This window comes from Odocoileus virginianus, chromosome 6 (assembly GCF_023699985.2).
Source record: "Odocoileus virginianus isolate 20LAN1187 ecotype Illinois chromosome 6, Ovbor_1.2, whole genome shotgun sequence".
In the NCBI taxonomy this organism is placed as follows: Eukaryota; Metazoa; Chordata; class Mammalia; order Artiodactyla; family Cervidae; genus Odocoileus; species Odocoileus virginianus.
Genome location: NC_069679.1, coordinates 64,054,103 through 64,079,286, shown reverse-complemented (window position 1 = coordinate 64,079,286; position 25,184 = coordinate 64,054,103). Strand labels below are relative to the sequence as shown.

General features: G+C 37.6%; 1 protein-coding gene across 6 annotated transcripts; it reads right to left on the bottom strand.

Annotated features, from left to right (window-relative positions):
- Positions 1-109: 109 nt before the first annotated feature.
- ZBTB1 (zinc finger and BTB domain containing 1) lies at positions 110-25,066 on the bottom strand. Of its 6 annotated transcripts, XM_070469468.1 has the most exons (4): positions 24,979-25,065; positions 13,200-13,268; positions 9,115-11,026; positions 110-1,954 (listed from the first exon to the last, which is right to left on the bottom strand). In XM_070469468.1, exons 3-4 carry the CDS (start codon positions 11,010-11,012, stop codon positions 1,918-1,920), a joined length of 1,935 nt encoding a protein of 644 aa, XP_070325569.1. In that variant the 5' UTR covers positions 11,013-11,026; positions 13,200-13,268; positions 24,979-25,065; the 3' UTR covers positions 110-1,917. The 6 variants fall into 6 exon arrangements, with proteins under 6 accessions (XP_070325569.1, XP_070325565.1, XP_070325566.1 ...); XM_070469464.1 differs by lacking the exon at positions 110-1,954 and having other exon boundaries at positions 7,836-11,026; XM_070469465.1 differs by lacking the exons at positions 110-1,954; positions 24,979-25,065 and adding an exon at positions 24,112-24,216 and having other exon boundaries at positions 7,836-11,026.
- Positions 25,067-25,184: the final 118 nt, after the last annotated feature.

Here is a 25,184-nt window from a genome sequence, read left to right as displayed (position 1 = left end):
ATTATTCTGGTATTATAGAATGAAAGGAACAGATAACTTTTCAGCCAAATAATTTTTTTAAAAGAGCAAGGTTAGAAAAGTACAGTATAAAAAAAGTAATATAAAGACATTTTAAATTCTGAACATAGAGGAGGAAATTTTATTAGATAAAGCATGGATTAAAAAATGTAACAAAAATTCTGTATGTAACCCAATACTCCATTTTATACTAATATACAGAAAGTAGTCACATTATAGAATGCATTTATGTCATTTATAATTATTATGATTTATTACATTTGTAGTTTAGTACAGTCAAAATTTAAGTCATATTTCTCTTGTAAATCTAATTCCACCAGTAATCAAAAATTGTTGAGTTTCTACTATATTGATCTGGCACCTTGAATTATTGATAGTATTCTTTTATCTTTACTGTATTCTGTTTACTTGTTAGAAGTCTGCAGTTCTACATGCTTGTTCATATTTCTAAAAGAAACTGGCTATAGGTTTTATTTTTTAGACTGTAACACTTCTCTAAGTTTATTTGTTTTATTTCTCTTAAAGCATATGAATTCTTATGAATTTGAAATCTTTAGTGGATTTCTTATCTCCCTTCTCACCCCTGTACCCAGTATCACATTTTAATTAACTTTTTCTGATTTTTTGTTAGTCTAATTATGAAAATATTCATGTTATTATCCTGCTTTATATCTAGAGATGTTAAATGACTTAAATTCTGCAACTGGCTCTTAAGTATGCTCTTAAGTTAGATCTCTTTGTGCAACTCCCTATTAAAACATTTGATGGCATGGGCATAAAAACAAAATAACCATTTCTGAATCTATACATCTTGATATTGCAGATGAAACAATAATGATTATGATGATGATATTGAGTTGACTACACAGTTAACCAAAACTACAAATATATTCACAATATGCAAATAATATGGCTGTAAGATTAGTATGGTTGATAAATGTATGTATATCTATCATCAGGTTAAAGTATCATCAAACATTTCTTTCTCCCATGAAAGCTTTTTTTAAACATGTTAACAGTTGTTTCATTCAATACTTAGTTGAATTTTGTCTTGAAATTTGAAAACTGAGAAGCATGGTATTATGTATTAATACCAAGAATAAATGTTTAACAGAAGCTTATTCTGCCTATTAGGTTACATTGCTAAGTTGAAAAGAAAATGTGACTTGATACATTCTTCTTGGCTGTCTGTGATCTGTGAATATATACCACTGTGGAAGTAATACCGCTTCTGTTTTTTCTTAAAGCAACAGACTTAAAAAGGAGCCTCATTAATATTAATAATCAAGATTTGTGACTGGTATATACAGTGAAAAAAAAAGAAAGGCAAATGTCACATTACAGTAAGCAATAACTAGATTATCTTGTTAAAATATTGGTCTTACACGTCTTCTTCTTTGTACCCACATCTTTTTATTTATAACCTAAACTACAGATTTGGGATGTAATTTTTGAAACTAACTACATTTCATGATATATAAACTGTAATTCCATTTAAGTTTAGAATTATATGGGTTTACACAGATAGGTGATTATCTTACTTTATAATGTATTTCTAGTAGCCTAACAAGCCCTTTTATTTTAGGAGGGACTCTTGAAGATAATTAGCATATAAAGTTTCATTTCAGTGTAGCTTTAATCACTGATGTTGTTTTCTTTAGCAGATTTCTCACAAATAATAGGAGAGTCACTGTGAATCGATTTTGTCACAACAAAGTGATTCCAAAGTGATCTTTACTGAGTTTTCTTGGATCCTTGCAACTGGAACTTTTGGGGTTGATGAGGTTTGTCAGAAGACAGAAAAGATGGTGTCACTTCAGATCTGATATTCCTGGGTCTGGACTTAAAGATTATCTGTTGATGATTGATTCTTCCCCATGTCCTCTCCAAATTCAGATCTCACTTCTCCAGAGGTTTAGAAGGCCCTATTTGACCACTGCCACACAGAAAAAGACAAAACTCAAGAAAAATAATATTACAAGTTGACTGCTCTACAAGATACAACATAAATCTTAGTTAGGTCAGAATTTCACGACTTTTGGCATCAGGCCAGCACACTGTTAATTGAACCAAAAATGGGAACAAAAGCACAGATCCTAAAACTTAGATTTAATTTCTTCCCCAATATAATTCACTGTGCCCTTTAAATATAAGGTATTCTTTTCACCAATATAATTTTTCAGCATTGGGGCAACTTTTTCTTACAAGGGCTAGCATAGATTGGGTAGGACTCATAAATATGAAACAAGAGGAGGACAGTCAGGTAAAGTAGGGAGGAAGGAAGCAGTTAAAAAGTATTTTCCTTCAAATAAAATAATTTACAATGTACTTGTTAATAGCAAATCTCTGAATGAAACATACATCTAACAAGTTCATGTTCTTTTTATGAGTGCCTTCAGCCATCAGGCTAACATTGTTCTCTTCAAATATTGTTTTACACTCTGCAAATGGAAATAAAGTACACCCACACACAAAAAGGAGTGTTCCTTCAAATTCCTAAGTTCATAGGGCTCCTAACCTGCCCCAATGATTCTGGGTAGAATTTTATTTTTTGCAGCAATGATTTGCCCTAATTTTGTAATAAAAGAAATTCTTTTTATTTTTTCCACATCAAGGAACACATAAGCATTTGAAAGAAACAATGACTTTCATAATCAAGATGTTTATATTTCTGTCATCTAAAAATGAGCTCTGCTGATTCTGCTATAAGCAGTTGGTTTAAGTAGAATAAAAACAACATAGTAACTTTCAAAATAAAGCTTAACTGGGATTTCATGAAATGTCTACTGATTCTTTTCTCAGATAGGTAAGTACAAAGTTATTCAAATGTTCGAATGTAAAATTATTACTATTCCTGACTCATGAAGTCATGTTTTTTACATTTTTGTCATCCTTCAGCCTAGAGTTTCCTGTTTTTACTTATTATAGTGGTGATTAGTACATGGATACATTTAATTCAGAGGCAAGTACTGAATTATAATCTTCATACAATCTTTTTCTTGCAAGTAAGATGATAAAAAAAAATTATAAATGGCTTCCTGCCCACTAGTGGTCTGTGGTGGAATTTGACAGAAAGGATGAAAAATTTTGTCACTAATAATGGACCTTAGTGATTTGGTTCCCCTAAATATAGTAAGGGAGCAACTTAAATGGATTTAACTTCTTAATGCTAAGTCAACTAAGCATATGCATATAAATATGTAAGTGCTATTAAACTGGTTTAAAATTAGCATAAATTTATAAGCTGCTATTTTCATTTAGTTTATATTTACCAATATTTAGAGACAAACATTCTAAATCCTTGCACTTTCACCTTTTGCCAGCATATAAATTTATAAGTAGCTAAATTTCACTTGGTCTAGACTTGACCCATATGTTGGGGCTTTCCTGGTGGCTCAGTAGTAAAGAATCCACCTGCCAATGCAAGAGACACAGACTCAATCCCTGGTTCAGGAAGATCCCCTGGAGAAGGAAATGGCAACCCACTCCAGTATTCTTGCCTGGGAAATCCCATGGACAGAGGAGCCGGGAGGGCTAGTCCATGGGGTCACTTAGGGACTAAAGTGACTAAAGTGACTCTTAGTCGTGACTAAGAGTCATGACCTAGGGACTAAACAGCAACAATCCCTATGTTACCATGGAGTATGTCCTTGAGTTTGATAGAAGGCAATGAGAGCGGGCCACCTAAAAGACTGTGTAGATATTTTGTATGGAATCTTCACCTTCTCCTTCTTCTAGTCTCACTGTTTAAAAAAATAGCATTTGGCAGATGGTAGAGAGATCATTGAAGTAGTAGGCTTTGTTAAGTAACAGAAAACCTATTGCATAGGTTTTAGAAATCAGGCAATAGATGCATGAAATTAAAATCTGATTAGAGGGGGAGGGATGTTGTTTCACTTAAACCAGTAGACTCTTCCATTTCCTAAAAGTTTGCTGCTAGGTTAGGGTGGATATACAATTGTTGTTTCCTGAAATTATCTTTCATTTCTTTTACAAGTAAGATTGTAAGTTTACAGTAGAAATACATAGATTTTTTGGTAAATTGAATTATAAATAGCTAGAATAACTTGTTTTTAGACAGACTTAGATTGCTCTGTAAACTTTAATCCTTATAAAATGATAATTAGGGATTTTGTTTTTAGCCAAATAAATGAAGAATTTCTTATCCACATCACCTGCTAAGGCAAAAAGAGGAAAACATTCTGGGGTCCTGATTTGAGGAGGGCACAATGGAGATTTTCAAATGATTTATCACATAACCAATAAAAGGAAATGGTGACTGGTCAGAGACAATCATAACAATCAGGAATAGGGAAAACAGCGGCAAAACATCACAGAGGTAGAAATATAAAGGAAAATTAAAACATAAAGAGTATTTAATATTCATTTCTAAAACATCATTCTAAATTATCAAATAAAAATGTTTTGCTTCTGACTGATATATTTTCACCTTATTCAACATGATCATTTAGGTACCACTATTACCAGCTATCTTACCAGGCACAGTAGATGACAGATGATGAACAAGGAGCAAAGAATCTCATAGGAGCTCTGTCATACGTGTTCCCTGAACTGAAAAGGCTTTTCTTTGTAGTTCTTGGTTGGTAAAGTATGTTGCTTAATGGTTAAGTACAGGAATGTAGGAATCAAATAGGTCTAGTTTCAAGTTTCAGTGCTAGTATTTAGTTTCTGTATGATCTTAGGAAAAAGACTCAGTCTCACTGAACCTCAGTCCCCCATCTGGAAAATTATTGATAGAATACTTACCTCATAAGGCCATGAGGACTCATTAAAATTACATCTGTATCAAGTGTTTAGCAGAGTAAAAGAGTGTTAATGAAATGGATGATGGGATTACTGAGAGCCCTGGGATGGATAGTTCATAGATTTCCAAATCTGGGCCACAGTTCTTAACACCAAATCTAACTTTACTTGCCAGTTCCCTGGCATTCGTTCTATCACTTTGTTTACTGCACCTCAGGTATCAGGAGATAGGAGACATTCCACAAAGGTATGTTCCCACGGAGCCTTTTGGTACCCTGGAATCTTAGGCATTGTCAAAGCCTTCAGAGCACTTCTATCACCGAGAAGCAAATGTCACAAAGGAGGTTGGGGTGGCGATGAATGATGAGGAGCTAATCAAAGTAGATTAATGGCGAAAAAAAAATGTGTAACTCATAAAACCCATTTAGAATTAAATATACCAAACTACTTTATTCTCAACTATGTATGCATATACATATTCAGGTTTTTCTCCTGGTTGGTACTAATTTAGCATTTTGTTAACAAGTTTTATGTTTAGCTTACTAACTGTTCACTCTGGTTCTTTGGGGAATTTTCCACAGATCAATTAAATACAGTTCTTTTTAACTAGTGATATATAGGAACATGTATTGTTTAACCAGAGAAAGTTACAAACCACCACCAGCTTCTCTTCCCACTTTTTATAAACATTGGAATATTATCTCACATGTTTATGTGTGGCATGTTCATAAAAGCTGTTTCATTAGACATTCTGTAGCTCTAATGGAATTAATCAGATTATTTTAGCCTATCAAATTCTATACTCACCTCACTTTAACTCAATGTTTCTGTCTCATATTTTTGTTCTTAACTACAATACTTGTGATTTTTACTTAAGTCTATTATTTTTCCTTTTAATTGGTGCTGACTACTCTAGAAAACTCTGTCCTTATTTTAATTATTTAATTTTTGTATCTAGCCCTTGGAGTGCTTCTTTTTGTTTATACCCAAACTTTAAACTTTAGCCATTTTACTCATGTAAGTCATTTCTCTGAATATTCTTACTTTAAAAATACAGGATTAAGACAAATTTCTGAGTCCTAATCCACTAATCTCTGAGATTCTTAGTCCTGTTTACTAAAAATTATAAACATCTGAGCTGCGCTGGAATTGGTGGCAAGCTTGCTAAGTACTGAATCCATTCCCCCAAAATTTTTGCTGGAGAACAAAAGGCCCTTTAAGAAAGACCGTATTTGTAAAAAAAAACAAGATTCCACATATACCTATCTAGATTTCCCCTTCATTTTCACATTTGGAGCCTAATCACTTAAATGACAAAGACAGTAGGAGGAGGCAACATCCACAACCTTGATTCACTGTCTTCATAGCACTGGAGGGCAAGAAGCGGTATTAAGTAGGCATAGCTCTGTAGCTCCACTCCGAGAGAGGGAAGAAGAGAAAACTGGGCTAGAGAGGTGTTGGATAGTTTTCACTCCCCCTAGTTTTAAAAGGAGGCATGTAGTCATTAAATGAACTTTTTCTTAATAAGGAAAATTATACATATACTCAAAGAAACTTGTACTGCCTGTAGCTAGCTGCAAAACAACAGGCGTGTGTCCTGTGTAACACACAGGGAAAACACATCCTGCGGTGTGGCTTTGTGAAACTATAAACATCTCAGTTATGTAAAATTAGAGATTATGTTTAATGTTTATATATTTGCTTGCTAATTGGCTGTTAGTACGTGTCTAAAACTAAACCCCTTTCCCAATGGGTTAGAAATCATTTTTTACAGAGTGACAGTATTTAGAAAGGCGGGTTAGAAATCATCTTTTACAGAGTGGTATATTTAGAAAGGTTTCTGTTCTTTAGAGGCTTCCCAGGTGGCTCAGTGGTAAAGAATTCACCTGCCAATGCAAGAGACATGGGTTCAATCCCTGGGTCAGGAAGATCCCCTGGAAAACGAAATGGCAACCCACCCTGGTATTCTTGCCTGGAAAACCCCTTGGACATAGGAACCTGGCCGGCTACAGTCCATGGGGTCGCAAAAGGAGTCGAACACAACCTAGGGACTAAGCAACAAACTTGTTCTTTAATGGTGGGAGAGCCTTTGCAATAGAGGCTTTGAAGAGGGTCATGGAAAAAAGTGGTTCCAAAGAAAGTGATGTCTACTAAGATGCTATATACTTTGGAAATTTGGTTTGAGAGCTTCTCTCTATTCTCTGATGGTCTCTGGGTTTGTTACAGAACTTTTATCAGGTTTCTATCAGTAATGTATATACATTTTTCATTTTAAGTTGCATTTCAGATTTAATAACTTGATAAACTACTGTAACCAAGAACTAAGATGAATCATTTTTCTTGCTTTTTCTGCTATATGGCTTTTTAAAAAAAATCCTGATTTCTCATTTGTCTTTTTTGTGTATTTCCCCCATTTCTACTTCCCATTATTTTGTTCTAATACTGTATGGCTCCTGTACTATTTCAATTATTACGTAACACCTCAACATGTCCTCACAAATCTCTGAGCACACACTCTGGTCTTTTCTTTCAACTAAATCTATGCTAGTCAATATGTCTCTCAGTTCTCTTGGCAAACTTGTTCTTTTATGCAAATTGTATACAAAAATAGGACTTGCATATCTTTAAAATGTGATGTAAACAAAAAGAACAATACTGTTAAATTACTGTTCATAATCACAAAATTATACTTTTAAATATAGGAGTTATTTAAAATCCCTTTCATTATGAGACGGGTATTACTATGCAAGTAATTTACATTAAAACGCATTCTATCCAACAGATGTGTTGATTTGTGGGCCAGTTTTCATATGTAATTCATGTAGACCTCGTGTCAGCAACAACTAACAGTAATACTACTTTATCTAAAAAATGATAAACTGTCTCCATTCATATATTGTTATTATTTTATAGTCCTCAAATTTTATAGTCCTTTACAGAAAAAAAAAAAGCATGTTGATAAACTAATTTTCCATAACACATTTTCTCCAAATCTTAGTATAAAACACAAGACATGTTTTTTTTGCACACTCTACTTTTATAGAACAACCAGATTTGTGATTGATTTCTTTATTAGATTTATCAATATACATGGCAGCTTTCTCAAATCTCAAAGTAAGTTCCAAAAGTATGTCATTTTAAAGGTGAAAAATCATTTTCCTTTAGATGTCATCTTCCTAGAAAGCTATTAAATTCTATTTATAAACAAAAATAACTGATAAGCTAACACACTTTAGAAATCAAAATATTTTAAATTATTTTAAATGAATACAAGATATGCTTTTTTAATTAACTATCATAGTTAAATTTAATATCACAAAACAAAATGACTTGTCCCCACTAATTTGTCAAGTGGAGTAAAGTCATTGGGTTTTTACACTTAATATAAGTTTTAAATGTGATTATTAAATGATAATATTTTATCAATCTAGGAAATATTCATCTATAGGAATTTCCTTAGGTCCATCAATCTTTTTAGGCCAAGTTTGAGCCCATGTCAACCTTCAAGGTTAGATTCAGCGCACCTAACCTGCCTACTAAGTTTTCAATTTAAGAATATGAATTTCACTGGTAAGACAGGGAAATAAACAGTGGCTAAATCATTGTTCAACTTACAAAAAAAAAAGCTAAAGTAAATGGGATAGTTTTAAATAACTACTTAAAAAAAATTTTTTTTAATTTAAACAGGAATGGCCAATGATATTGGGTTTAAATTTTCACAAGGTAGCCTTAAGAAACAAAATAAAATAAAAATTGTGACATCATCACCTTATCGATTAAAAAAAAACAACCTAAGCTTCAATAGTCACTGAAGGGGTAACAACCACTTGTAATCTACATTTAAAAGTAATTTTAATCATAGCTAAAACAAACTAAAAACAAAGAATTCTATTAAGAAATAACAAAAATGATAAACATTTAATAACACCTAAAATGTAGATACTTAAGATCCTAAACAAAAATATTAAAGGTAAAGGGCCTTGAAAATTTTTTTCAGCAAGTCATCTTATAAAATCATTTTCTAAATAGCTCATATCCTTTGCTTTGGTGTTTTGTCTCCTATCAGCTAAACATACAGTAGAAAATCCTTATGTTCTTTTCAAATGCTTGGCATTATAATGTGATCTCATATCTTTCCTCAAGTTAAATTTTGCTCCACATATTCCACATGTATACAGATGAATATCCATGTGCTGTTCCAACTGTTCATTATTTGGAAATATCTGAAAGCAGACCTGGCATATAGTCTCACCAGCAGATAAATGAGAAATCATATGCCGTACATGGTCATGTTTTCTGAAGTTGCCTTGATCACAAATGGAACAGACATACCTGGCCATGCCTTTGTGCATGTCATTGTGCAGGCGCAACTGACGTTCTCTTAAAAATTGCTTCCCACATGTCTGACAAACAAACTGTTTTTCCTTGGTATGAACAGTATAGTGTTCTCTTAAGTGACACCGCTGATAAAATCCTTTCCCACACAGGTTACAAAAATGCTTTCGTCTGTGATCTCTTTCATTCTCTTCCATGATGGCACTCTTAAACATGTCTTGGTCTAGGCAGCTAGACATATGTTCAACCACTAGATTTTCAGTTTCAAATCGTTGGCCACAATTAGGACATCGAAAAGGACAGGCAGAATGTTTAAATAACTGCTTTTTTTGGATACTGTTTATCTGGAAATGATTGTCTCTAAAGTCATCCAACATTTCAACAAACATATCCCTTATTTCTGACTGTTCATCAGGATTCTCTTCCATGTCCATCTTCTCCTCGGCATTTCCTAACCCATTCATGGTCAGATCTTGGGGCTCTCCACATCTCTGGGCATGCTCCTGAAGCTGTCTACCCTTCACAAGTATTTGTCCACATTTGCCACATGCGCAGATATTTTCGATGTGTTTGGCTAAGTAATGAGATGACAGGTCCTCCTCAGTTATTGTGAGCCCACACAGCTCACAAGAAGCATTTTCAGTGTCTTCTTGTACAGGGCTGCTGTTGTTCGGTGGCCTCATATTTTCTAAACCACCTCTTTCATCAGCATTTATTGACATCCGAGGTTTTAGAGTTTTCCTACCACTTTTTTTAATACTGACATCTTCTTCAACGTAGTATCTATAAAATGGCTCTTCAGCTTCGTCTTCTAACTCATCATTGTCAGTGGACTCATTACAGTCTTTATCAGTAACTTTAATAATGTTAAAGTCTTTCAGTTCATCTGTAGGAATATCCTCTGGTTCCATCTTAATGATGATTCTTTTCCTCTCAGCGGCTCTGCTCTTTTCTTCACTGGCTAGTTCAGACTCCACTGTACTACTTTTTCTGCTTCCAGTGGTTGAAGCTGAATCATCAGCAGCCTGACTTGTGTCTCCTCTGTATTTGTCTGTCTGTGCAGAAAAGGTTTTAGAAGAATCCTTTTCACTAAATTCAGCTTTGATATTACTGTCTTTTCCATCTCTAATATCCACTAATCTATGATAGGATCTTGTGTTTTGGTATGAATGTCTGTTAGTACAGGTTAGTACATGCTCATCTAATAGTTTTTCACAGCTAAAGCCAAATCCACAACTATCACAGGTAAAACTCCGTCCAAAGCGTCGTGATACACGTTCTTTTGGAGTAGATAATTTGGACACAGAACTCTTTTTACATACATCAAATAATGGCTCAGGAAAATTACCTAATTGCAACGACTCTTCATCAGGCTCTCTATTATGTGGCGTATTCACTGTTGAACTTGGCTCTGCACACCACCTATTAGCTTCACTGCCATTTCTAGCCACAGTGTCTTCATACATTCTCACCCCAAATATCATTTTGCTGTTCTGTTTGCTAGAAGCAGAAGATGAACATTTTGAACTAGAACAATCTGCATCCTGTATGTCTTCTAAGCAGTCAGGAACATTGTACAGCTGTAGGTAGTTCATTGCCACTTTAAACTGTTCAAAACTGGAAGGAGCTGTCATAATTTTTCCTAAATACATGAACTGCAAAATGAGATCAAAACACTCAGCACTAATTTTCATGTTGCTGAGATTCAGTTGTGCAGTACTATGTTGATGGTTCATGAAAAACATTCTAAAATAGGAGCTACAAGCAGCTAGAACTGCTTTGTGTGCTTGAAAGTAAATGTCATCAATTGCAATACAACAGTCACAGAGAAAACCCCATTCCCTTTGGTTGTTTAGCTGCTGAAGGACGTAGCTGCTGTGGCTGGGCTTTGCCATCTTCTATTAAAGACCTATGTAAAACAAAAACATTGAAGTCAGACAAGAAATCAGAAAAGCACTTGGAAAAAAAAAAGCTGTCCATTCTAATGTAGTAAAACTCAATTAATATATACCTGAATCATTTTTAAAACTTAAAGGTGAAGATACCCAGCCATTTATTCAAGCTTCTCATTTTTATTTTAAGAAATACAAGCAAAGGTATCAAAAGCAAAACCCATCATTTTGGTTTCTTTACAACTCGAGGAGGAAACATGCAATTTCAAACTAAATTTGAAAGGAAAAAAGACACTAGTTTTAAAGTACTTGAAGAATACAAACAGTGAAAACAAAATAGCAATTTGAATTTAAAGTTAGTAATTCAATTGGAGAATATTAAAAACTCTTCAGGTGATTGATATAAAGGAATTATTGCTCATCCTTTAGTGTGATACAGGTATTTTGGTTGTGTTAAAACCATCGTATCTTTTAGATACACATACTGCTGTGTTTACTGATGAAATGATGCATCTAAGATATGCTTGAAAATAATCCAGTGGGTGGGTAAGGGGCTATAAATGATGTAAGATTGGTCCTGTGGTGATAACTATCGAAGCTAGGAGGTAGGTATAATTCTATTTTTGTATGTTTGAAAGTTTCCTTAGAAAAATTCTACTCGCTAAAGCTTATTAGATTACATGCAAATGGCACCAAGCAAACAGGTTTGGTCAATGCCTGTCTCTTAATTTATTGGAGAAGGAATAATTCTGTATAAAGAAACAGGGGACCTATTTGGGAAGGAGGTATCTGTCCTTAGATTGTAAATTTTTCTTCATTTTTCAATCAGTAAAAAAAGATACACAAAAGTAACACATGCTTATTGAAAAGAATTAAAACATAAAAGTACATAGAATAAAAACACACCTTAGGTCACATACCTCTTTCCAGAGATAACCTCTCCAATTATTTATCTTCAAATCTGTTTATATTTATGCATACAGAGTCAACAACTATTGAGTACCCACTACATCCCATACAAATAGTTTTGCTTTGGGTTTTTAATTTTTTTTTTTAACCTAAATGATATTGTACTGTATATACCTTTCTGCAACTAGTTTTCTTCACTTATCAACATATAAATATTTTTAAGGTACAGAGCTGATGCTGAATAAAGAGAGGAGCACTGTAAGTCCAATTATATTACAAAGCTAAAGTAAGAGCCAATTTTAGTCTTAATTTTTAACCTGTATAAATAAAACTTCAGACTCTATCTTCTACTTGAAAACAAGTTCCTATGCAATTTGAACATAAAAAGAACAACTGAACAAGCTGTTCAGAAAAATAAAACATTCATGTCTCCAAACCTTTTAATCTCTGCAGTGATAATTAGAAATTATCTAAATTTGCTTATTTCTACTTGCTTTTTATCTGTTACAAATCACATGTGGGTCACATACCCCTGTCCCCCACTGCCTAAAGATCACCCTGCTTGTTTTTTTCCTGCCTGAAATCAGAGTTACACAGTAGGGATGTGCCCCTGGTGAAATGAAAATGGCTTATGAGACCTACTGCCATCTTTAAATTGAAACGTCTGGGCCTCTTCTATAAGCCAGATCATGTAGTATTACAAGTAGGTATAATATTTCAACCTTGTGTAACTCAGACATCTGTACCAGAATTGAGTCATGTTCAGTATGTAAATATATACAAAATGCAACATATGCTCAGATATTTATCAGTGTGTTATTTCTAACTCAAAATGCCTGGTAATAAGGGAGTTATAAGTAAACCAAGGTAAATCCACTTCCTAAAATTCACTGTCATGTGGCCTTTATGAAAATTATATTTATGAATGAAGGCTATAAAAGAAAATGAGAAAAGTTTTCAGGATGGAAAGTCAAGTAAATAACCACAGACTATGAAGTTATATAAAAATTACAGCAACATAAAACAACAGCAACAAAACCTTATTTAAAGAGTTAAAACACACATTCACACCCAAGTATTGACCTCCAAGCCCATTTTATGTAGGATGAGATTTCTAGGTCTGTAGACATTTTACACCAAGGGTCCCCAACCTCCAGGATCTAATGCTTAATGATGTGAGGTGGAGCTGATAAAGTGCATAATAATAAAGTGCATAATAAATGTAATGCACTTGACTCATCCCAAAACTACCCCCCTGGCCCCAGACCTTGGAAAACTTGCCTTCCACGAAACCGGTCCCTGGTGCCAAAAAGATTGGGGACACCACTGTTCTACAGGATTCAGAGAGACCTTTAATGAATAAAGAGGTAGAAGGATAGATATTATCTCAAATTTTCTTCTAATAATAAGAGTTGTTAAAAAATGAAACAAACTCATCTAGAGGATAATGACTGTCCCATCTAGAAGCAGGGAAGAAACTTTGTTGAGGGCAGTACAGTGAAAAGGGCACAGGCTTTGGGTCAGATAGGCCTGAGTTCCAACTTAGCTTTGCCACCTTAGATAACCTGTTTGTCCTCAAATTGACCCCAGATTTTCTGAACTGTCAAAGTGGGGATAATTACACCTCAAAGATCGTATCAACATGAGACTTCACAGGAGCCATGTGTGAAATGTTTAGTGCTTGGCATGTGATAACTAATGGAAGTAATAGTGGCAGTTGTGATGGTGGTGATGCTTCCTTAAGCACAGGAGGGAAGTCTGACTAGACAGTCCTAAAATTTCCTTCCAAATAAGAGCCCATCTGTGTGAAAGCCAGCAGTTTATCTGTTAAAAGTTTCAGGTTTAAATGTCTTATGATTGAAATAATGACATTAAGAGCCTAAAAGCTCCAAAGACCTTTCTAAACTAAAGGAAAAGCAGTTTTATGGTCAGCAACCAAAATGAATGCAGCCGCATAGACCAATATGATAGGCACATCTGTAGCTACAGTTATAATTCACTTAAATTATTGAACATACATTCTGTGTTAAACAAAACACTAAAACAAGTAAAAGAATCAAGAGCACTTTAACACACATTAACTAAAAAATCTGTTGAGTATTTTGGTGTACCAGGCACTGTATAAAGTACTGAGAATCAGCAACAACATAGGTATCCTATAATCTCAAAGATACATCACTGAGGGCAACTTATTGTTCTAGATGAGTTACTTCACTCAACACATACTCACCTACTATGCACGAAGGCAACGTGCCACGATGGACAGAACAAGGGCTCAGGGTCCAACAGACCTGAGTATGAATCCCACCACCACGTCTCTGTATTTCTATCTTCCCCTCATAAATTAATGCTAACACTACAGCTCTTAGGCTGATCTAAAACTGTAGTTTCCACAACATTACAACCAAGTTCTGAGTAAAGCTGATTTTAGGGAGAGTAACCTTTAATAGCAATCATTCACTCATTAGCATGAACAACTCTCTTCTTGTTACACCTCATTCAGAAAAGCTTTAAGGTGGCTTAATAACACCAAAACAAAAACAAACAGAAAGGCAGGAGGTGGAATCATGGGTGAAAGATCTAAATTCCTGTGAGGCTTTTAGCTTGTTATGTCTTGAGAATAATTTTTGCATTAAAATATTTATTTTCACTCACTTTTATTAAACAATAGTTTCACTTGGAGATGCGGCGGGGGTGGGGGAAGGAAAAAACAAGTTTCACTCAAATTCCAAAAGAAGTTTGCTTTTTTTTTATATCCTTAATAATGCTACCCAAAAAACACAGTGAACTTTGTTACAGTAAAGCTTGTTACCTGTTTTTAACAAATGTTTAGATTTCAATTCTTGTTTTTATAATGACATTCTGTGATTGCTTTTGTTTGTATATTACTAGCTGCATCACTGGTAGAGCAAGTTTGTACAGCTACAAATCAAGGGCTGGGGTTGAGAGCAGAAACCAAAGTTGATCCAAAGCCGAGGGTTCTCCCAAGGCTAAAAGGAAACCCAGTGTGGATATAGTTCTCTGGAGGAGTAAGGAGTTAGGTGATGCACTGGATTTTTAAAATTTTAGTTTGAAAAAGTTTAACCAGCTTTCTCAAATTCAAAACCAGCTACCAAGCACATTAAGAATATTCAGTAATTTAGATACTCAGAGGCTTTTAGAGTTTAGAGATCTAATCTGGTCCAACAGGCATATTTCGTAGGACAGTGATATAGTGCTGTTAAAACAATGTATCAAGGAGGGCTAACTGTGGTAAAGTAGGAACTGGGATTCCTGACCACCTAGATGGTACTAACCACTAAACAGTGTGTTACTACATACTCCTTGAGGCGTGCCCTTCTGCAAAGAATAGTCAGCAAGGATTGGGCATGAGTCCTCAACACGAGATTTATTAAGATCCTTGCACAAGAAACTATACAATATCTGAACTCCATCTATAATGTGGTTGTGTCTGTATATGTGCATCTAGTCTTATTCAGTAGATGTGTTCCCTAAATTATCTTTAAGCTATTTCAGTAAATTTCTCACTGACATAGTAAGGTTTCAGAAATACTTTTCCTTCATTGCTAAATCTCTTAAATGGAAAAAAAACATTTTTGCTGGATGTTTTTTGTTGCCTTGCTAAGTCGCTTCAGTCGTGTCTGACTCTTATGCGACCCCATAGACAGAAGCCCACCAGGCTCCCCCCTCCCTGGGATTCTCCAGGCAAGAACACTGGAGTGGGTTGCCATTTCCTTCTCCAATGCATGAAAGTGAAAAGTGAAAGGGAAGTTGCTCAGTCATGTCCAACTCTTAGGGACCCCATGGACTGCAGCCTACCAGGCTCCTCTGCCCATGGGATTTTCCAGGCAAGAGTACTGCCGTGGCTTTAGTCAAATGATAATTTAAGGGTTTATAAATAAGCCTATAAGGTAAATGAAAAAGTTAACTTAAAGGAATTTTGGAGTGACTCCTTCCATAAGGCGAATAACCACCCTCTAATCTGTGTCACTGACTTGCATTACTAAGAACACTCCTCTGAGAACCATTTGCATAGCTCAGGGCTTCCCAGGTGGCTCAGTGGTAAAGAATCTTCCTGCCAATGCAAGAGAGCTGAGTTCAATCCCTGGGTTGGGAAGATCCCTGGAAAAGGAAATGCAACCCACTCCAGTCTTCTTGCCTGGAAAAATTCCATGGACAGAGGAGCCTGGGGGAGCTACAGTCCACAGGGTCACAAAGAGTCAGACTCGACTGAACACACACACGCAGTTGAGTTTACAGTTCAGCAGCCGAATCTCTGAACTACTAACAATTAACCTCTGGGTCTCAAAGGTAATTGTAAGTACATACATTCATTTCCTCATATCTGTTTCTATGTCTTATATGATAAATGTATGTCTATGGATTTAACTTGAGGGCTATAGACTAGATTCTTAAGAAGTCTGAAATATAGTGAAAGGATTCTCTTCTGCTTATAAATCAGAATATCAGAATGTATTAAACACCCACCATACTCCTAACACAGCATAAAGCACTGAGGTGGAGGGTAGAGGAGGACGGTATATGGTAGCTAATTCCATATGAGGGATCACATTTCGTTTTTTACTTTGCTGAGTGGCGCAGCCTGTGGGGTCTTAGTTCCTCGCCCACGGGCTGAACCCGCGCCCCGGCGGTGAGTGTGCGGGGTCCCAGTGGCGGGACCACCGGGGTTCCCTGAGGGACTACACTAAACCGGGGAGCAATTCGGGAGAGTTAAATGCTGAACCACACCCAATAAAGCTCAGTGAGAGAGGAGCACGGACTGTACTAGAACAGTGGCTTTTAGGAAGGATTCGACTGAAGTCTCCATGAATGAGGATAAGAAAGAAAAGTAGAAAGGGGAAAGACATTTCAGATATCTGCATTGGTGTGTATGTAAACAACTGGGGAGAGGTACACATCAGCAAAAATAAAAGCCTGAAAATGTAATGGGAGGGAAGATAAATTTGTTTCACTGGCCTTACTATCAAGCAGATGTGTGTGTGCGTAACATATATCTGCTTAAACTGGAGCCTGGCATGTCAATAGTTAAGATATATAGTATTATATATAAAACATGTATATGTGCATGTAAATATGTATATCACTTGATCATTTAATCCTCATAACAATCCTACAAAGTATGTTCTAAGACCCATTTTCAGATAAGAAAACAGAACACAATGTTCTATAACCCTCCCAGGGCCATAGAGAACTTGGTGAGATTAGAACACAAGCAATATGACTCTTGAGCCTGAGATCATAGCCTTAATGACTTTGCCGCCTATAAAAATAAGGTCACCTTGGCAAAATTCTTCCTAGAATACCGTTTTCCAGGGTATACAGTGCTCCAATCTCTAAATTTAACCTCAGTAAAATTCTTTTGGTTTTTTTCCTTGAGATTTCCAGGAAGAACTGGTTATACAGGTTTGTTTCCTAAAGAGAACAGGTTTTTATTCAAGGTACTGAAATTGGACAGTCATGATCAAGTTTAGAGTATTTTATTCACTTTTCAGAATAGGCATCCTGATGATTATTAGATTGCAAATTCAGTAGTTAGTACAGGAAGTTCTGAAATTATACTGGGTTATGTTCCAAAACTTTATTTTTAAGTTATTTGGAACTTAAAACATATTCCCGTAGAAACAAAGCTATAAATGGTGGCTCCATTCTGTCCTCACACCATAAAGTCTTTTAAGAACCCCAATGAGGCTGTGTATTAATTCTTCCTAACTGTGCTGTGCTGTGCAGTGCATGCCATGCTAAATCAATTCAGTTGTGATTGACTCTGTGTGACCCTATGGACTGTAGCCCACCAGGCTCCTCTGTCCATGGGATTCTCCAGGCAAGAACACTGGAGTGGGTTGCCGTGCCCGGCTCCAGTGGATCTTCCTCACCCAGGGATCGAACCCATGTCTCTTAAGTCTCCTGCATTAGTAGGCAGGTTCTTTACCACTAGCACCAACCGTCCTGTAGTAGTATTAATACCTGCGCCTTCAGCACTAACAGAGGGACTATACAGCAATGCCTCCTACACTCAGCTCTCTAGGACAGGGACAGGCTTAACGGCCTTCCTGTTCCCTGTGCCTAGCACAATTCCCATGGAGTTGGCACTTAATGCATGCTTGTTAAATGAAAATATTAAATAAGAACCCAGGGAGCAGACACTGATAGATTTGAATACCAGCTCTCCTACTTACCCAACTACAAATTTTCACCTCTCTGAGCCTGCTTTCTCAACTATAAAATAGAGATAACCATACTCCTCATGGAACTCTTATATAAACTAGAGATGAAAACTGTCTTTCTAATCCAAGAGCAATAGAATTTTTCTTAAACATTAATGTCATCATTGTGAACAAAATTCACGGAATTTAACCAAGTGATCAAGTTCAACCTGCTGCTTTATAGATGAGAAAATGAACTGAGGCCCTGAGATATTAAGTCATATACTCAAAGTCATATCTAATTTTTGTAGATGACAGGATAGGACCTTGGTCTCTTTAATTCTGGTCTGGGGCTCCTCCTACAATTCTAACAGCTGCCCCCCACATACAGCAACATCTGGCTGTCTACTAGCTCCTCTGCATCAGCTTTGTTTTTCTGAAAAATATGAACTGTTCAAATTTGCAAGGTTTGTTTGCACCTACACAAAACGGCCTGAGGCTGTTATACTTTTGGAGAGTGTAGTTTGTGGGGTGGTTAGTATTTTTCTGTCTCCTTACTTGTCCAGGCCAACTGCTATCACTTCTAAAAGGTCTGCTGATCTCCTGTAGCCCAGCACTTCTGTTATGGGTTATGAAATTCAACAAAAACTCATTGAAACTGAGTCTACATAAATAATTTAATTTTCTGTGAAGACCTAGGGAAGTGTTCTATGAGTATGATAAGGTTTTAATTCATGCACTTTGTTTAACCTATCTTAATTTTTGATAGGCAACAAACTGCCTTACTCTTTGCTGAGGTTGTCAACCAAATAACTTCTGAATAACTGAGGTGTTACTGTAGGCAAGTTGCTAGGTCTAGGAGATGAATTTATTCACACAGAATGCAAAGGAAACATAGTGACTTTTGAAATATTCTCTCTCTCCAGGAGGGGAAAAGGAAAAGCATTTAATTCAGTCTACATTTTTATCTGTTCATCCTGAGAAGGCAACATGGCATCTTCTGACCACCAGAGGGCACTGGGTGAACAGCAGGCTTGTCTCAGCAAAAGGCAGCTTCACCAGGAAGTCCCTTTTTGCATGTGGCATTCATATTCTTAGGGTTCATTTTGTGGAACCCTATTCTTCAACATGCTCACTCTGTGATTTTGTCTGAGACCCACCTAAAACTGCTCTTCCCCCACCTCCATCATGTACTAACCATCCAGGATACTTGTGAGTCACCCAGGACTTCTGCCTCAGTTTACTAAGTTTTACCAATTTTCTCACTAAATATTTCTCAAATTTGCCCCTCTATTCCATCCTTACCTTTCCTGTCCTCTGAGGCATCAAATCTTTACTCCTAAATTATTACAATAGGCTCCTTAACTGGTTCCTCAAATCTATCCTTCACCCTCAGATGATTCATAAAGAACAAAAATCAGACCTTGTCATTCTGCTTCTCTGAGTCCTTTCACATACCCTCAGACTGAGGGTATGCAAAGTCCTTAAGGAAAGCATACAAAAGCCCTTCCTGTCCACCCATCTAGTCTCCTATGTGGTTACTTACTGCTTCAAACTTCAGACAAGCAGCATCAAACTGCTTGCCACCTCCCCTATCCTCCAACTCCATATACTTCATGTATTTCTTACCTCCATTTTTATTCACGCTAACTGGTTTTTAGCTGTCTGTTTTCAGCTAACTGTCTGAACCCAAGAATCAGTTAATCACCTTTGCCACAAAGTCCTCTGTAAGACCTCCCTCTCCCGGTGTTTTAGGTTTTGATATTACTGTGTATTATTTCTTTATTTTGCATTAACTATGCTATTTTTTAAATCATCAGAACAGCAACATAAAGCAGACGTTAATGCACAGACTAACCAGGCTGCCTGGATTCAAATTCTGGCTCTGTCACTTAGTAGATGTACGAACTCGAGCAGGTTACATCTGTGCCTCAATTCTCTCATCTGAGAATGGGGATGATAATCCTCCCTAGGGCTTCCCCAGTGGCTCTGGTAGTAAAGAGTCTGCCTGCAGTGCAGGAGACCTGCGTTTGATCCCGAGGTCGGGAAGATCCCCTGGAGAAGGGAATGACAACCCACTCCAGTGTTCTTGGCTGGAGAATTCCATGGACAAAGGCACAAGGAGGGCCACAGTCCATGGGGTTACGAAGAACTGGACACAACTGAGCAACTAACACACAATCTTCCCTAGGGTTTGGGTTACTGTAAGGAGGTGTGTCATGGAGCAGCTGCTAAATAAGAATCAGTTACCACAATTATCCACATGTTGGTCTCCCAGCTAGACTGTGAGCAACTTGAAGTCCAGGACTTTGGCTTGTTCCATTCTCTGCAGCATGGTGTGTACTCAGTAAATGTTGCTGGATGAAAACTGGAGAGGCAGCTCTAAGATGATGGTAGGGACTATCCAGCTTCCTTTTTTCAGCAAGTTCACATGTATTTTTTAATTGTATTGTTTTCAATTGTGTAGCTCCAAGTGTTAAATTTTTGATTTTAACCAAAATCCTGAAAACTTCACACACCTTGAAACCAATAAAAAGAGTATCATAAAAAGTGTGTTCAGGGGCTTCCCTGGTGGCTCAGTAGTAAAGAAGCCGCCTGCCAGTGCAGGAGACTGGTTCAATCCCTGATCTGGGAAGATCCTGCATGCTGCAGAGCAGCTAAGACATGTGCCACAACTACTGAGCCCGTGCTCTAGAGCCCAGGAGCTGCAGCTACTGAGCCCACGTGTCCCAGAGCCTGTGCTCCACAACATGAGAAACCACCCCAATGAGAAGCCCATGCACCACTACTAGACAGTAGCCCCTGCTTGCCACAACTAGAAGGAAGCCTGTGCAGCAATGAAGACCCAACACGGCCCAAAATAAATAAATTAAATAATTAAAAACAACAACAAAAAGTACCTGGCCTCCAGAACTTTGAAAAAATTTTTAAAAAAAAAGGTATGTTTATTCTAAGAAGCTTAACTCCATTTTTAAGTCTTAAGTCTATTTAATATTTCCCCTCATCCCAAACTAACACAGCAAACACCTTTCTGCTTTCATACAAATAATGTATCATCCAAACTGGGATGCTCTATCACCACACTCAACAGCAGGGATTATGATGATGTGGTTCCCCTGCTTCACTGTAAGCTCCCTGAGATCAGGGCACTGTCTTAATCATCTCTGTGTCCCAAGCCTCTAACAGTTGCCTGACATTTAGTTGGTATTTGGTCAGTTTTTGAATGAATAAGTGTTGAAGAAGGCAAGTTTTATTTTGCTTATCAACTTTTTGCATTATTTCAATGATGGCTACTTTTATATAATAGTCAAAAATTACAATGTGATTTTCCATACATTATACAACTGATTTTTACAATAACCCTGAGGTAGGTATTTTTACTATCCTCATTTTTTGAATGAAGAAGCAGATTTAGTGGTTGATGTTCAAGTGCTCATCTTATAAGATGGGACTCAAACTCTGACTCTTTTGATTCAGAGCCCTAAGTTTCAGTGTTTTCAGCCAGAAAACACTCTTCCTGGCAAATGACTATTAACTGAAGTGTCCCTTTGGACATTCTAAGCCTCCCAGAATCATCCCATTCTTCTAAAACCCCACACTGCAGGTAGAAGGCCCTGCCCTCCCCATTTCCTCTTCCATCTGCTGAGTCCCACTGCCCATCAAAGGAAGCCCTCCTCTAATACAAAAGATTTAAAGTGAGGGTGGAGCTCTTCAATTATCTCTAAAAATCATCACATTTCAAACAAACAACAAAATCTGGTTGGATATTTAATTCTTTTAATTTTCTAATTTTATTTTGAAAGTGATTTTAAATTCAAATCACAGAAAAAGAAAAAAAAAACTCATGTCCTCAACACTCTCAACCAATGTTGTAATTTAACTTCTATGTACTATTTCAGCAATTTGTTTTCAGAATATCAACTACTTCACAGCTTACTCTTCTTGAAAATACTAGGCTAAGAAATAAGTGATTCTGTACTCTTAAGACTTCTTATATGAGAAGTCTTCTTATACTCACAATATGAGTATACTTAGAAATCTAACTTAAATATGTACTGTCTCCTTCTAGGCCACATCTGAAATCCAGTCATTAATCTTCTTCTTTCCTCTAGTTTCCTTTCCTTGATGTCTGGCATGTTACCTCTGGATACAGATCCAGAGGGACCTCTCACCTCATATCAGCACAGTGATATCTTGGCAGTGGTCTTAGATAAGTATATCTACTCCTCCCCAACTATAAATTATGAAACTCTTTACAAATGTGAGGGTTTGGTTTTGCTTTCGTGAGTTTGGCCAGTATAAATCAACCCATCAAAGGCTTGACACCAACAGTAACATTAAAAGTGTGAGAACTAGCCTGCCAAGCTACAGTAAGTACTTCATAAGGACAAACCCAAAATAGCAGCCCTGTTATATTTAAACTCTCATGTCTGTTACTTAATCATAGAATTTTAAATCACTCTAATGCAAAACTTTCCCTTTTTCTCTACCTCGCCAATTCTCACCAATCAGAATAGTGAACAGAGAGCATGAGTTCATGAGCCCATGAATCATCACGGCTGTCCCTAGCCAGGGTGGGTACACACAGCAGCACAGTATGACCAAATGTTGCCCTCGCTCATTTTAAACAAGGAATTGACTGTTAACAGTGATTATCTCTAAGGAGTGGGAGTCAAAATTACTTTCATTTTTGTTTTTTATGTACTTCGGTATAGGTTGAATTTTTATAAAGAAAATGAATTTTATATTAAAAAAAGCATTTCTATTCTGGGGGGGGGGGGAGACATGAATCACTTTTAATTTGGTTCCCATAAGAGTATTAGAATAATTTCAATTTTTACGGTAAGAGATAAAAGCACAAGAAAATGTCAGGAGACAAGATCCTACAGGGACCAAAGTGACCTCTCAAGCAAATTTTTTTGTTTGTTTTCAAATGTATCTCAAATATTTTGGGCAGAGGGGAAGACAACAGATTGTAGCTTAAAAATAAAATTTATGGAAAATTTTTTGTATTCTTATCTCAAATGGTTCTCTCCCCTTTGGACCAGAGCTTAGTAGCAAAGGCTTAGCACTTCTCTTGGATAGAGAGGCCTGAAAGCAGGCACTTCTTTTCTCTTGCACATTAGAATGGTTATTCTGCAAGGAACAAAGAGATACCCTTAAAAAGCTCCATGAACTATATCTTCCCCAGAGCCTGGCAAAAGAGGAGGAAACAGTACAAAAATTTAGCTGCATTAAAGCGAAATCAAACACAAGGTCAAGAGCAAGTGTCTGAGACTGCTCTGCCCTGCTAGGGTCCTGGTTAAATATGGTTTCTCTTTACTCTGACAACGATGCATCAGGGCTACCCCCTGCCTCCAATTTAGGCCATACTGGGGTACAAAGAATAAAAAGGCTTCGGGTAAGATTATTTAACTCAAGCAGTTATTATTCTAAACCATGAAAATTTGGTTGTAATGGAGAAACCTGCTTTTAAAATGAATGTAAGATGTTGACTGAGGGTTCTACTTGCAGATTATCATTATTTTATCAATCTCTGGGAAAGTATTTCACCATCACTACGGTTCAATTTTTTCTGTTTAAGATAAGGAAGCCCCATCTAGCTTCTTCCAAATCCATTCATTTATTACTGAGACTTCATTAGATGTCTAGCAAGTGACTCAAAAGTTTTGAGGTTCTGATGGCCAGCCATCATCCAAGCTTCATCGTTTTGTATTCCAAATTTCATCATATTCATTTACAATGACAAAATTTCCTGATTTCAAAGGAAAATGTGGTGATTGCTTAGTAGTTATCATGAGAACGGCATCCTTCACCAAATCTGCTTTGGAGTGCCTTGAACTTGAGCTCAAACGACTGATTCTAAGTCTCAAAGTGTCTGGGACCACATCTTGGGATCGAGTGTCAAAGGGGACATATTTCGTTCCTGGCATAGTTTTCCTGACGTGATAGATATTGCATGGGAATATACGCGCCAGTAAAGAACCTGCGCGTGCCTACCAGTTTGATTTAGAAATATTATTACATACAAACGCCGTACTGTTCCCAGAAAACATCAAGGACTTTCATCAGCATCTCCCTGACGCTCCCAGCTTGGAAAATGTCATGTCAGCCTTTCAGATCACGCAGATGCGCTGCTTAGGTACGAAGAGAGACGGAGTGAGTGGCTGAGCTCAGACCAAAATCTACATATTTTAGTGGTAACTGTTCCCGATCTACATCCAACATATTTACCGAACACTAACAGAACTCTAGTAAGCTCCCACCACTGGAAAGGAAAGCACTTTCTTCTCAGGAAACAGATCTTTCCACTAAAAATCCCCAAACCGGAGACCTACCACTTTTTACTGAACAAAAAAGCGAGTGTGCCGGCAAGAGGGGGTGGGAAAAAGCGTGGCAAGAATTTGCACGGCTCTTACGCCTCCTCCCTCGGAGCGCGCCCAAGTCTGCGGCCTCGGGCTCCGGGACACTTCCCCTCCCACCCGCCGAGCAGCCACGGCTGTAAGTTGAGAGAAGCGGGCTCTGGGCACGTCAATCAACCGGCTCCTCCCGCCTCCCGTCTACACCTCCCCTCCCCTCCCCCCTCAAAAAAATAAAGGCAGAGAAAGAAAGGGAAAAGAAGGTAACTAATTTGGGAACTAGTCTCTGTGGGGGCTTCGCCTCCGACCCAGGGAGGCCGCACGTCCCCGACTGGGCGCGCTGGCGGGCGGCGGGATCAAGCAGGCGGCCCAGCAGTCACCCGTCACCGGGTCCTCGCCGCGCGCCCGCCCGCCGCGCTCCGGCTCCCCGCACGGGTCGGCGCCGCTCTGGTCCCGCACTCCGCCGAGCCCGCCGCCCCTCGCCCTGCGGCCCGGGCCAAAGTTGCGCAAATAGCCCCATAACTGGCAAATACTCACCGGCCGCAGCAGGAACCGGGGCTGCGGAGATTTTAGGGAGTTTAAGGCAAATCGGCAGCGGGAAAGGCGGGCGGAGGCGAAGGGGCCGAGAGCTGCAGTGGCGGCGGCGCGCGGCGCTCGGGCTGGGCTGCGCGGAGAGGCTCTGGCTCTGCCAGGGACTGCGCTGCAACAAAGGACTTCCGCTGCCGCACAGCCGCGCCTGCTGC

Coding starts and splice junctions, on each gene's coding strand:
- ZBTB1 (XM_020879216.2), bottom strand. CDS start 11,012: ATGGCAAAGCCCAGCCACAGCAGCTACGTCCTTCAGCAGCTAAACAAC.